Here is a 14472-nt window from a genome sequence, read left to right on the forward strand (position 1 = left end):
GGCAACCACAGACTTCACAAGGTTATGGAAAAACGTTTAATTGGTCACGACAGCATCCATGCCTCCGCTTACTTGCTTGAGAGCTGCCCAGGGGGGCTTTTGGGGACTCAGTGGGACTCGTAGTTCACATATTGTGGGCCATTAAGTTGCATATAAGAGCATGCTTGCAATCATGAGGTGCTGCCACAGGGGACTTTGACGGGAGAGAGGGAAAGCAAGCAGACAAACGCCCCGCCATGTTATTTTTTGCATAGATCTCTTCACACCCAGGACATGTTTCAACCATAAGCATAAAGCACACATGGGTTGGCTTTCTGTTTGGGACACATGCATGCGTGCATTTGGATCAGAGAGGTTTCTGGCTCTGTCCATGTAGCCAGACGCAAAATGATCACATTAGTGCTGAGATCCCCAGAGGCCCCCAGCGGAATTCAGTGCTGTGGTCATCATTTCACATCTGGCTATGGCAGGGTGGGCAAAGGTGTGGCCTGTGTCTCATTTTGCCCACTCTCCATGAATCATGGAGCCACTGCGAGGATGGAGATTCAGAAATTGCATTGCAAGTCCGGAGCTGGTGTTATATGGCTCAGCCTAGCATAGACATCCACATGTGGAGCTTCTATGGGGCAGTGAGCCCTATAGGATTACAACCATAGTATGCAGCCCAAAGCACTCTTATGTGGGACTCAGCCATGTATTCAGAGGAGAACCAGAGACTCATAGAGCTGGAAGAGACCTTAAGGGCCATCCAGTCCAAGCCCCTGCCATGCAGGAACACGCTTAAAGCATGCACTTTAAAACTCCTCCGCACACACCAGGATCAGGTTAGACTCCAATAGCAGTGGGGGTAGGTTTATTTCCTTGGATATGGTTCCTTCAAGGGTTAGACAAGTGTCCTGTAGCAAATTCCTTGCCCAACTGGTATCTGAGGCATGGCCCGGTTCCCGCTATGTAAGCATGGGCTATTATTTTAGAGAGATAGAGAGAGCAAACACAATAGTGGAACAGCACAAACCCTGGGGCCTGCCTCACTTGTAGCCAGCCAATGATGACCCGAAAGAGAGTCAGCATTTCCAGCACTGAGTGCATAAAGCATTAAAAGAAGCTGGACAGACCCCCCAACCCAGGTGCATTTTGAGCATCTCTCCCACACCCACAAAGGCTCTTTAGAAAGAGAAAGGAGCACGCTACACCCAAATGTCAGAGGTGCAATCTCCTCCTGGGAAGCGCATTTCGTGGGTCCGAGCGGGACCAAACGGCTCCTTCCCAAAATCCACCAAGAAGTTCGAGTTGACGCAGAGGCCGCCGTTCACGGTGTCCACGTCGATCTGAAGCATAACCGAACCTTCCCTGCAAAGAGTCAGAGGGACACAGATCTTCATAAGTAGAGAAAAAGAAAAGGCGTTTACAATAGAAAAACTAATGAAACAAGGGTGCCTTTTGCCTCTGTTGCTTTTCATTATGATTTTAGAAGTCCAGACTAAAGACATCAGAGTTAGAGCCCGAATATCCAAGGCTGAGGTAGTGACACCTTTGCTTTCCAATGGTTGAATGTACACACACTTTGTTTTGTGTGTAAAGTGATTATTGTGTATAAAATTAGCTCCAGGCTATGCATATGAGACTTCTATGAAATAGGCATGGATTTCATGTTTAGACTTGGGTGCCTTCCCCAAGATGTCTCATCCTGCAAATATCTCATTGTGTAAATAGGCAAATAATTCCAAAGTCCAAACAAAATTTACAAAATCTGTAGCTGGCCGAATGGTCTCGCTTCCAACCATCTAGAAAAAGGGTTTCTTACCTGACTATCTGAGGATAAAACTGCTTGTCCCAAGGAGTATAAAAAGAGGTGGTGCAATAAAGTCTGGTGCCATCCAAGCTGAGCTGCAGCATTTGGGGTCCTCCGTGAACCCTCTTTCCCTAAAAACAGAAAAAGAAAATAGAGCAGAGATTCTGGAGGGTGGGTTGTTGTTGTTGTTGTTGTTGTTGTTGTTGTTGTTGTTGATGATGATGATAATAATAATAATAATAATAATAATAATAATAATAATAATAGGGGGACTGATGGGCAGCTTTGGGGACCATAAAAGAGGTATCCAGGAGCTGCATGCAGAGACCCTACACATCACACACCCTCACAGGTGTGTTGCCCACATTGCACATTACCTGGATCACAAAGGGATCGGGTTGGCAGTCCAGCTCTGGATCGTCAATGACTGTCACGGACCCACCTTTCACGATGCTGCCCCCAACAAACACCTGTCAAACACAAATCAAGGTGCCCTCCATCATCCCAAAGAGAAGTGGTCGGTGTAGAACCAGGAGCAATAGGGACGCTGGGGTTCCTGGCATGGGACAGCAATCCCCATCAGGCTCAGCCAGTGACCAGGAGTGATGGGTTTCACAGTCTGGACACAGATAGGCCAGGTGGGGAAGGTTGCTCATGCAGGTGAGCTTACCTGGCCGACCAGTTTGGGACAGTAAGGGTCAGTGATGTCATACTGTCGGATGTCCCCATGAAGCCAGTTGCTCAGGTAGATGTAACGGTCATCCAGGGAAATGAGGAAGTCGGTGAGGAAGCCTGGAGGAGGAAGAGGAAGAGGAAGAGTCAGTAGTGGCAGATGGCTGCCATGTCATGGGCATGGTGGATCTGCTCTGGATTTCAGTTAGAACTTTAAAGGCCATCTTCTTTTTTTACTAACCTGGCATTTCGGAGAAGTACCATCCCATTACTTTCTTGTTTGGGATTTGGATGACTTTGTTGGCTACCCAGCATCCATCCTGCAAAGAAAACCAAGTGGACCGATGAGATGGGTGAGGAAATAGACATGGTTCCCACTTTCTTCCACGAGTCGAAATTCATGCTCGGCAGGCTTAGTCCTCCTTGGCTGTTTGGAGTTCCCAACCCACCTTATACTTGACATTTTAATTTGGTTTTATTTCTCAGGAGTGTCATTGCTTTGGGCATGTGAGGATTGCCATGCAGAGGCAGAACATCACAAACAGGAAGAATGATGGCAGAAATCAGAGCGTTGGTCCATCCAGCCTACATTGGGAGCTGAGCACCAGGGTCTTAAACCATGGACATCTTTTGCCTCGGGTGGCTGAGCATCATGTGTGCCTTCAAGTCTTACTGACTTATGGTGACCCTACGGAGAACCTGTCATGGCGTTTTCTTGGCAAGGTTTGTTCAGAGGAGGTGTGCCATTGCCCTGAGGCTGAGAGCATGTGACTTGCTCAGGGTCACCCAGTGGGTTTCATGGCTGAGCTGAGGATTGAACCACAGGGTTTTTTAATGGCTGCGATTCTCAGCCGGTCACAGTCCTCCACCACCAATTCCTTTTTACCTCCGTCTTGTAGAAGTGCTGGATGGAGCTTTGCAGAGTACAGCCGACGAAACCATGCATCGAGTCCGGATTGTGCAAGAACCGGATCTCCAAGGGGGAGGAATCCTCCCCGACGTCGATCGACTGGATGAGGCAGTGGGTTGTCCAGTCCCAGACATTCAGGCGGCGGCCGTAGCGCTCTGCAGACAAACAGACAAGGAGGGTGCAAACCAGAGGGGTATGAGGTTGGAGGCCTACCTCTCAGGAATGGATTGCATGACAGACTAGGTGACCGCCGAGGAAGGAAAAGTCTCACCTTTTCTCAGATCGTCTGGGTTCAACCCAGTGACAAAGTATTTGGGCACGCCCCATTCAGTGCTGATCAAGACGTTGTGTCGCGGTTGGTACCAAAAGTCATACCCCTGGGGTGCCGCGTCTCCAGGCCTCTCCCAGGTCCCTTTCACATCAAAGCATTCCCCATCCAGAAGGACAAATCCACCTAGGACCAGGGACAGCAACCACACCGGGTTCAGAAGGAAATATATTTGCAGACAATAACATTTGTTTTTGTTGCTGTGTACATTAAAGTCATGTCTGACTTATGGCAACCCTAAGGTGTCAAAGTACAGATCCCAAGATTCCACAGGATGGAGCTACAGCACTTAAAGTGTTGCCAAACTGCATTATTTCTACAGTGTAGATGCACCCTAGAAGCAAACTTCCCGGAAACGTCTGGGAACTTTTAGGTGCGTTCATATTTTTTGAACCGTGGCTGGCTGAAATCCGTGGATGTAAAATCCGTAGATAAGAAGGGATGACTGTATTTATTTATATATATTGAATAGTTTTATATTAATATATGGCTATGATCATAGTTAGTAATACAAGTATTAAAGTGGTTGTGTCCTGTCTTGGGGAAACCAATCCTGAGTAGTCTTTCCAAACCAGCGTATTTGCTCCAAATACCTTTTCCGTTGCCGTAGACATCTCCAATACCGCTGATCATGATTTCTCCGCTCCCCAGGCAATGGGACGTGTGCAAGAAAGTCAAGTTACATTTCTCGATAACTTCTCTGGGTTCGATGACCTGTCAAAGAACCAGGGAGATATCATGTTCTTTATTCCTTCTTTCCTAAGGACTTAAGCAAGGCCCTTTCCCTTAAGATCTAGACTTGGATCACCACAAATCAAACCCGTGGCACTGTTGAAGAAGGCTTGGACCACTGATTCCCACACTTTGGTTTTGGACTTCCAGAAGCCTCAAATCAGCTTGGCCAACAGTTAGGAATTCTGGGAGCTGAAGTCCAAAACATCTGGAAGACCAAAGTTTGGGAACCACAGCCTTGGACCAACACAAGATGTCAACTCCTGTCGAATAACAAGTAGCACCTTGTTACTCAAGGTAGTAAATTGATAAGCAGGATCTTTGCCAATAGGTCTCAGTTTCCCATCAATGACAAATGGAAGTTAGCGCATCCCGCCCTTTCCTTGGAATGTGCCCTGTCTCTTCTTCCTGCTTTGCATAAATTTGCATCTAACTCAACCCAGAGCTATGCAGTCCAATCTAATGTAGTCCAATCCAATGCAAATCCTTCCTTCCGGTGGCGTCAGAAGTTACAAAGGATTAAAAATAGACAAGCTAAGTAAAGGAAACAAGGATGTAAGAGAGGATGGGAGGTTGCTTTGAATAAACGTCAACAGGTAATGATCGTAATGGTTATAAAGGATGCAGGAAAAAGAAGAAGAGAAAGAAGCAACGGAAGAATCGGGAAGCATGCAAGTATAGAAAAATACAGAACAGAAGACGTTAAATGGAAGCGACTATATAAAATACCACACTATGATATGCGACATAGAGAAATGTAAATCATGATGGTGAAATATCGTTGAATACAGATAAAAAAGGAATGGCTCCATGACAGATAAAGCATGTCAAATTTTGCAACATGGCAGCAGCCAAAGTGATCTGAGCCAACTTCTGGTTCACTTCTGATTTGGGGGGGAAAGGCCTTAAAATAGTCCTGGGAAGCCAAAAATGTGGGGAGATTGCCCCCAAATCCTTATGGGGCTATTTGCGGACTCCTTCGCTGCTTTCTCCAAGACTTTTCTGAGTCTTCCCTAATGCCCAACATCCCCAATGTCTCGCCCCTTTCCTTCCCACCTTTCCGTTCCTAAAACTAGGCTTGCAACCCACTTGGGGCCAACCTACTTTGAACATCCTGGGCTCCCGCAGGTTGGTCCCTGTATCCACCACGTAAATTCGGGAAGAGCCCAGGCAAGGGAGGATGAGGCGGTTGCGTTTCTTGGAGGTGTCCCCAAAACAGCTGCTGCAGGCGTTCCAGCCGGTGTGGTGGAGTTCGTCGTCGATGTAAGGCATCTGCAGCCGATGGATCACCTTTTCGGAAGACAGGAAAACACATTTAAAACATCTGGAAATCAGACGGCAAAGAACCTGGGAAGGAAGGGTGAAAGGAAGAGAAGGACCAAATCACCAGCTAGAAAACCAAACCTGCTCAATAAACTCACGGCAAGGAGCCAATGACAACAAATGTCTTCGAAAAGCAAAGAAATCTGATGTATAAGTTGACTCTCCCTCATCCAGAAATATAACCAAAACCTTTTTCAAGTGTGGCTGAGATAGTGACACCTTTGCTTTCTGATGGTTTGATGCATGCCAACTATGTTTCTTGCACAAAATTAGTACAAATCTTGTGCATCAAATTACCTTCTGGCCTGAAAACCCGGGAACTCTTGCACAATAGTCGTGATAAATAATGAAATAGGTCATGATATAGACTTGACTGGATTAACATGGACTCAGGTCACTTCAGTGACTTGACTTGGACTTAACAATAAATGACGCACTGACTCGCCTCGCCTCGATTCGTATATATTTGACTTGTATATTTGTAGCATGCAATGCATCTGAGGAAGTAGACTGAGGTCTACGAAAGCTCATGCTGCCAACTTCTTTATTTCAGTTAGTCTCAAAGGTGCTACAAAAGCTCTCTCTAGAAATGTTACAGAACAGAAAATGGTTTTCATCCTTTGAGTAACAGTTCCATCTTGCTGCTTTTTGCTTACCCTGTGATGGATTTTACACTTGTCATACGGCGACCCCATTCCTCAAACCCATTGCTTATGTGTTTGTTGTTCTGCTTCGAAAAATGCACCCCACACTTTGGGAGCAAATTATGTCTGCCATTCCAAGGAAAAAGCTTCAGATGTGCAATGGAGGCAAGTGGTTGAGTAGGTCTCATTTTTCTAAAATGCAATCTTGATAATTTGCCTATGATAATATTTTTTTTGTCTAACTTAGTTCAAGTCTTCTTGATTTTCTAGTTATTGAATCTCCACCCATCCCACCACCACCTCCTTTTTCCCCCCAGTGAAAGTATGTCTCCCAGACTTGAAACTCGACTCAGTGTGAAAGTATCTCGCAAGGACTTGAGCCTTGACTTTTGAGACCTGAAAGTATAGAGGCTTAAGACCTGCTGGAGTCAAAGACTTGGGGGCATCGCTGGTCCTAGGTCTCCCATGTCTCCAAGGTGGTGCCTTCTGCCCAGTTTTTCAGACCATGGCAAAGCCAGAGAAAATGGCTGCCACAACACCTGGTTCCTTGCAATTCTCCATTGGTGACGCCCGCATGATTTATGTGTAGATTTAGGGTGTATTTCTTTTGGGAGGTTGCCCGAAATCTCAGTGGCAAGACTATATATGAAAGAAGTGAATTCTCGCTCTCCTCAAAGTGTTCTCATTAAGTAGACAAACGAACCTCAGGCAGAGAATGCTGTTGAGTCTGGAAGTTCTGGCAGAAGCCACTCTCTTAATTGGAGCCGAGTTAATTTGTTCCCAGATCTTTATATAACATCCAAGTTTTCTTTTTCATTCTTGGCTTCTCTTCTGCTTTTCTCCCCGGTGCTTTTAAAAAAGATATCTATCTCTATACGCTCAGCAGATTAGACAAATGAATGGAGTATGGTGCAGGAGCATCACTTGGGAAGTGCGAGAGATGCGCACCACACCGGTTGGCACCTCAGAAGACTAGTATAATGCTATAAATGGCTACTAGCCATGATGGCTATATGAAGCTTCCATGTTCACATGCGGTCGACTTCAGAATACTAGGCACTGAGAAACAAAGTTGGTAAACAGCCATTGTACTGATGACTTCTTATGGACTTCCCAACTAACGGTGGGAACAGAATGACACTCGGACACTCCTTTGGTTGGATCCATCAAGCAGGGCTCCTTGCCATTCCAGGTACTTTTTTGATTTTAGTTTTTGACCATACCAAAATGTGATTTAAGGCAGTAGCTGTCCAGTTTTGAGGGATTTGAACTCCCTCAAACCCTTGACCATTGTAGGACTTCTGGGTGCCGAATGTGGAAACATCTAGATGGCCGAAGGTTGAGAACCATAGCTTTGAAGGCCTGCAAGGCAATGGTGTAAAGGCTCCTTTGTCAAGAGGAGAGAGTGAATCTTTGGGATATGCCCAAAGATACCCAATCCCCTCAAGCAGACAACAGGATGTGAAAGAAATGCAACCTCCCTGACACACTCTTTTCTACATGCAAGGGTTCAGTGTTGATCATCATCATCATCAACCTAGAAAAAGTCAAGAGAAGATGCCAAGCCTTAAGAAATGGAGGAGGAAAAGCAGGGAGGGCCTTGGAGCAATGCAGTGCAATGCAAATCTCAAAGCTTGCTGGTATCTCTTGGGAATCACTTTTATCATCTAGAATTTTGGGTAAGCATATTTCATTGTTTTTAATATATAGACTCCTGATAGCATCTGGAAACTTTGGAAGGGGAGGCAAAAGATCCTTCATCTCTCTGCAGTTCCCAACTCGAAAGTATACGCAGTCGGCCCTCCATAGCCACGGATATTTCCCCCCCACGGATTCAAGCATCCGCAGCTTGAAAATATTCCCGTATGCATATATACATACATGTCTGCATGTGTATATTCCAATAAGTAAACCTTGGTTTTTCCATTTTAGATAAGGGATGCCGTTTTACTACAACATTGTATATAAGGGGACTTGAGCATCCATGGGTTTTGGGGTCCTGGAACCAAACCAAGAGCTAACTCTTTTCAGTTTCATCTCTCTCCCTATATCCTCTGTCTCTACTCCATCTCTCACAGATAGATTTAAAAAGGGGAGTCAGCTGGAACCCATGCAAGGTGACGTCCTGAAAAATAAGGTTTACCTTGGAGTAGCACGGCGATTCTGGATCCACGTCCACAGTGGCCAAGTAGTCGGGTTGGCGGGCCCCGCTTTCGGTTAAAATGCACGGCACATAAATCAGCTTCTCTCGGGGTCCTGTGGAAACAAACGCCTAGCATTAGGATCCTAGGGATGGGACGGCGTTGGATGTATTAGGGAGCTTGAGCCAAGCTGGGAGAAGCCTTTTGCAATGTCCTCAGGGTAAAGATTCGTTTTACAAACATATGAATTCCAATAAGCGAATCTTGATTTATGCCCTTCTATATAAGGGATGCCATTTTAATATGCCACTGTTTTTAATGGGGCTTGAGCATCCACAGATTTTGGCATCCATGAAGGATCCTGAAACCAAATCCCAGAGGATACCAAGCGATTTTGCTTGTGTTTAGCGATTTTGCATTTTCTTTTTTTAATTTAGATCCTCAGACTAGGAAATTGCAGAGGACACCATTCCCCTTCTCCCTTTTCATTTTCCAAAATCTGCTCCAACAAATTGCCCAGAGAGGTTTTCATGAGATGTCTATGTGTTGTGCATTCATTCCAAGGAAGGCCTTTGAAGTCCCATGTCATTTTAGGGGAAGAATGTGTGACTATAATAACTTGGGTGTCATTTTAGCAAGTCTTCCCTTTTCGTCTTCTTCTTGGAAGACACTGCACCCATAGGACTGCCATCGGCCAGTTTCACACTTGAAAACTGTTGAGAGATGTGATGGTTAATTGTTTTAATCTTCTCTCTCATCCAAGTTGCTTGGAGCAGAATTCTTATCTCCTCCTTGCACCCATTTTATCGACACAACAACCCTATGAGGCAGGTTTGGCTCATAGCCGAATGCTTTGGCTTGGGAAGGGGGGCAGACTCCTGAAATGCCTGGAGTTAAAGTGGAATCATAGTGCTATCACTGCATAGTAAGGAAGGATCCGTTTCTTGTCATCGCCGACAGAAACCTTCATGAAGTCCCGACGCAGGACGTAAAGGTAGACTGCCTCTGAACATGCAGGATCCATTGTGCAACTCTTGATAAGCATCATGTTCTCACATCCACAGACTTGTCTAAAGTTTAAGGCTGCATCTACATTGCAGAATTGATGCAATCTGATGCCTCTTTAACTGCCATGGCTCAATGCTGTGGACTCCTGGGATTTGTAGTTTGGTGAGCTATCGAGCCTAACCTGTCTGAGAGCGCTGGTGCCACAAGAAACTAAAAATCCCAGGATCCCATAGCATGGAGTCATGACAATTAAAGCAGTGTCAGACTGCGTTATTTCTGCAGTGCAGATGCAGCCTCTGTGAATCAGTCTCATTGGATAAATTCCATCTTTGCCTGGAAATCCAAAAGGAGGTACCCAGTTTTGGGGCAGAAAACGTAGGCATGACTTACCGCACATTGCTTCCAGGGGTGATGCATAGCCAGGCCCATGACACGAATCGCAGTGCCCTGTCGATTTGGAAAGAAGGGGGGGGGGTCAAGATTTGGTTTTATTCAAATTAAAAGGAACATGCTATGGTCCTTAGTTGGAGCAAAGGGCAACCTGGACCATCATTTGCCTCCAAAAGCTGTACCTGGCATTGGAAATTGACATTGCAGATGGCATAGCCTTTGAGCGTCCCAATTTGACTGGGACATTCCTGATTAATTCTCTACCATCCCACTTTCCCATCTACTTTTAACATGTCCCAGTTTCTCTCTCCTCTTCCCACTTCCCCCCTTGCTCTCACCTTACTCCAGATGCTGCAAACTATGTGCAAAGCGCAACAGGTGTTTGCACTCAGTTTACTCAGCCGTGGAGAGAGGAGAGAAAGAAGCAGAGTCCTGCCCTTCCCAGGAAGCTTAGGCAAAAGCAAACTGCGGCGGCCTTGCCTGGCTTGTCTGCTCTTCTACATTAATAACTTTTTGCAGTTTGGAAGAAAGCTTGACATGCAATGCCTACCCAACCTAGTTATGCACATGTGCACATATAGTTAGTTTTGAATAAAACGTTTGCAGAAACATGTTTCCCTGCTCTTCTGTTTTCTAGTGTAGCGTAGTGCCCTCAATGAATGAGTCCCCGTTCTCTCCATTTTATATCTGCATCTGGTACTTGTTTTTATAATTCAAGTAGTCATGCCCAGGCTTTGTTAACAGAAGAATATCTGTATCATGAAAATTGAGGAGGGTGAGTTTTCAGCTGATCTAGGGAACATTTGGTTCATCGCCATGGTGTGCAGTTGCGCACAAGGCATTTGCTTGATGCCGCAACCATGCCATCCTGAGATTATTCTCCCATCACTACCCATGAATGAGTGTCCTCAAAAAAGGCTACTATCTCAGCTCCTATCTCAGTCCATCCTTCTTCCTTCTCTTCCTCCTCCATCTGGTGTTTGTCGTCCGACATGCCATCTTCATGAGTGCCAACCTATTACTCGGCAGCATTCCTTGGACTGAATCAGACGTAATTGGCTGGCGTTGGTAATCAATTTGTAATCAAGATGCAAACAAACACAGTCTAGCAGTGCCAGCAGCTGGCATCACAGATTCAATGAAAGGATGATCCCTTCCTTCTGCCCAGTTCCAAAGCCTTTGGAAAGATTCCTGAGTAACAAAACCATCACTGCCAACTGTCCAGATCTAGGTCCTGCTTAATCCTGTACCAACCAAAAGACTGTCCCAGTCCAAATCCTGACGCACTAGAGTCAGCCCTCCATATCCACCAATTCTTTATTCATGGATTCAAGCATCCACAGCTTAAAATTATTAAATATGTATAGATAAATTCCAAAAAAATTGATTTTGAAATTTTATATTAGAAGGGACACCATTTTCTTATGCCATTGTATTTCATGGGACTTGAGCATCCATGGATTTTGGTATCCATGGATGGTCCTGCAACCAAACCCCAGCAGATACCAAGTGACCACTGCAATATTAGTAGTAATAATAATAATAATAATAATAATACCCCATTGCATATAATGGGATTTGAGCATCCATGCATTTCGGTATCCACATTTTGGACCCAAACCCTAGCGGATTCGAAGAGCTCACTGGCAAATATTGCAACGAAGATAAAAGTACATTGTACCCTTCAAAGAATTAGGATTGGGCACTCTCTGGGCACAACACCCATTCATCGCCTTGAGTTCAAGGATGAAAGAAAGGCAGGGATGAATTCATAAACCAGATCCTGGCCAACACATGCCCCAGTTGGTACCAGAGAGAGACAGCTGGGCATCTTACCTTCTTCGCCTGGGAGTTTACTTTCTGATACTTTTTCCTCCTCCACGATTTTGGTCTGGTGCTTCGACATCTCTGCGGGTGATGGATGGCAGGGAAAAGATGCTCAGGATGGGTTCCCTTCACGCTCTGAAGGAACGTCTCTAATTGAGATCTACCTATCTATATAGCTGAGAGCCTCTCCAAGGGCGGAGAAGGAAGGCGTGTTCCCCGGAATAAACTCATTAAGGGAATGGCTGACTCCTAAAAAATAGATTCAAAAGCGGGTAGTTTCAGACGTGGCCTTTTTCATCATGGCCTCATCTTGCTGTTGCACAACTGTCGCTTTCTGCTTGCGTGACAAGCCCTTTTCTCTTTCCCCCTCCAAACACACTTCTTCCATCTTTTAAAGAAACCTCTATGAAGGACTGAAGGCAGAATAGCTTTCCTTATCACTATTGGGGATGTTTCACGGGTGTATATTGTTTTTGCTTGGACTGTTTTCAATTTTGTGAGCCGCCTTGAGTCCCTATTTCAATAGGAATTCAAGATATAAATATAAATACAATAATAATAATAATTTAATTTCCCTGTTAACAATTGGGGAGAGGGGGAATTGTGGCTCTCACCAATGCTGCCCTGAAAGGTCCATAATCCATAATCCACCCACTTTTTAGGCTGCATTTCATAACCTCCAATTGTCCTATTTGACAGGTAAAGTCCCGATTAATCCTCTGCCATCCCACTTTTCCATCCAATGTTAAAATGTCCCAGTTTCTCCCTCCTTCCTCCTTTCGTCCTCAGTTTACTTCCGTTGTTGCAGACTGGTTTCCATGCGAACGTTTGCAGAAGTGCGCATGGTCCCGTGTGTGTCCACCCATCTGCTTTGCGTGGATTCGGATGGCATTTTCTGCAAAGGGAGGCCAAAGAGATGCAAAGAGATGTGAGTTTGTGCAGGAAAGTAAAATCACTGTTGATGCAAATGTGCGAAAATGTGCACCAATGCTTATAGTACACTTAAGTGTTGACTAGTCCACTGTTATAGGCCACTACCTTATCCATGGATTCTGCACCCACGGATTCCACCATCCACGGCTTGAAAATATTGAGAAAGAAATCACCCAAAGCAAACCTTGGTTTTGCCATTTTACATCGGGGATGCCTATTTTGCTACCCCATTGTATGGGACTTGAGCATTGGGGGGATCCTGGAACAAAACCTTGCTGTGCTTTTCAGCACTCAGCTTCCTATGTTTTTCCCTTGTGTTTCTTTTAATTTTGTGGGTTGCATGGAAGCCTGGCTGCAAGAGGCATGATATAAATGAATGAGGTTTCAAAATGGCTCCAAACCATAATGAAAAACCTAACTTGTGTCTTCCCGGTGCCATGAAGAGTAAATGACTATGGGGCTTGGCTATGGAGCTGCCATGTCCCTGGGACGGTGAATCTGTTTCGGGATGTAGTATGAACTTTAAACCAGCGACCCATAGTCCTGAACGTATCTAAGGAATGGGTTAAAGTCTAACACCGTCGAACTCGCCTTTAAAAATCCAACTAAAACTGGGAACAGGTCCGTGGTTGAGATGACCTGCAAGCCGCCGGCTGCTATTGGAAAACCATCTCTTACCAAGGAGATCGGACTTGGGAGAAGTGTTGAGGAAGATTTCAAAATCCAGTCCGTCTAGTTCTTCTAATTGCAACGAACATATCCTTGGTTTGCATAACCTCCGTCTTGGCCTGGGTCCATCTGTTTTCTGTCCCTGGTCAGTCTTGGCTGCCCTACTTCTGTAACCTTTGAGGAGCTTTTGGGAAGAGGAGGAGAAGAAGTAGGGTATTCATATATGCGCTACTTTTTCCCAGGCCAGGATCTAACCTACACTGCAGAAATAATGTGGTTTGATACCATTTTAATTGTCATGGCTCCGTGCGATGGATTTCTAGGATCTGTAGTTTTGTGCGCTATTTAGCCTTCTCTGTCAGAGAGCTCTGGTGCTACAAGAAACTACAAATCGCTGGATTCCATAGCATTGGCTTCCTCTTTCTCCTCCTCTTCTTTCTTTTCCTCCTCCTCCTCTCCTTCTTCCTTCTCCTCATCTTACACCTCTTCCTTGTCCTCCTCTTCTTCCTTCCTCCCCTCCTCTTCTTCTTCTTCCTCGTCTTCTAACTTTTCCTCCTCCTTCTCTGCCTCAACTTCTTCTTCTGCTTTTCCTTCCATTCATTCATTCAATTTAATTTCTATGCCACCTTCCTCCCAAAAAGGGACCCAAGGTGGCTCACAAGATTCTTCCTCTTCCTCCTCCTCCTCCTCTTCATCTTCCTCCTTTTCTTCTTTTCTTCTTTCCCTCTCCTCCTCTTCTTTCTCCCTCCTTAACTTTATCCATGCCCCACACCTCACGTTTTTTCCAGAAACCAGGATGCCAGCCAGCTTACAAATTAAAACAATAAAGGTAAACCAGCCTTACAATGGAGTTACACGGCCACTCCCCATCTGTTGCAGCCAGGAGCCAGCCGATGGGAACCATAAGCCCTCCGCAAAACGGTTAATGAGCGTAACTCGGCAGAGGTTTCCCACCTTTCTCCATCTGACTCCTTCAGAAACCATACCTGTGGTTCCGAGAGCAAAGGAACCTGCCTCAAGGGAGATGTATCAGATGGATTCACTTTCAACAGCAAAACACCCAGAGCTGCATCAGCGCTTTTGAGAATCGCCTCGGTTTGCAA

General features: G+C 45.4%; 2 protein-coding genes across 8 annotated transcripts in view; one reads left to right on the forward strand and one right to left on the reverse strand.

The window, feature by feature from the left end:
* Positions 1–14472, forward strand: part of LOC149301812 (uncharacterized) — a 59478-nt gene that overhangs the window by 23492 nt on the left and 21514 nt on the right. Inside the window, exon 5 of one of the 7 annotated variants that reach the window (XM_089483372.1) lies at positions 2951–3067. The exons of the other annotated variants lie outside the window; for them this stretch is intronic. Coding sequence (XP_089339498.1) covers positions 2951–2975 — 25 coding nt within the window. The 3' untranslated portion in view covers positions 2976–3067. Of the gene's footprint in view, positions 1–2950; positions 3068–14472 lie in introns of those variants that run through there. 7 annotated transcript variants of the gene reach the window in all.
* LOC149301814 (methanethiol oxidase-like) lies at positions 796–12265 on the reverse strand. Its single transcript, XM_089483373.1, has 12 exons — positions 11777–12265; positions 9941–9997; positions 8545–8657; positions 5539–5724; positions 4296–4416; positions 3646–3828; positions 3351–3529; positions 2706–2784; positions 2463–2584; positions 2170–2262; positions 1805–1923; positions 796–1350 (listed from the first exon to the last, which is right to left on the reverse strand). Exons 1-12 carry the CDS (start codon positions 11844–11846, stop codon positions 1188–1190), a joined length of 1485 nt encoding a protein of 494 aa, XP_089339499.1. The 5' UTR covers positions 11847–12265; the 3' UTR covers positions 796–1187.

Source organism: Sceloporus occidentalis, unplaced genomic scaffold, assembly GCF_023333645.1.
Source record: "Sceloporus occidentalis isolate IW3139 unplaced genomic scaffold, rSceOcc1.0.p SCAF_20, whole genome shotgun sequence".
In the NCBI taxonomy this organism is placed as follows: Eukaryota; Metazoa; Chordata; class Lepidosauria; order Squamata; family Phrynosomatidae; genus Sceloporus; species Sceloporus occidentalis.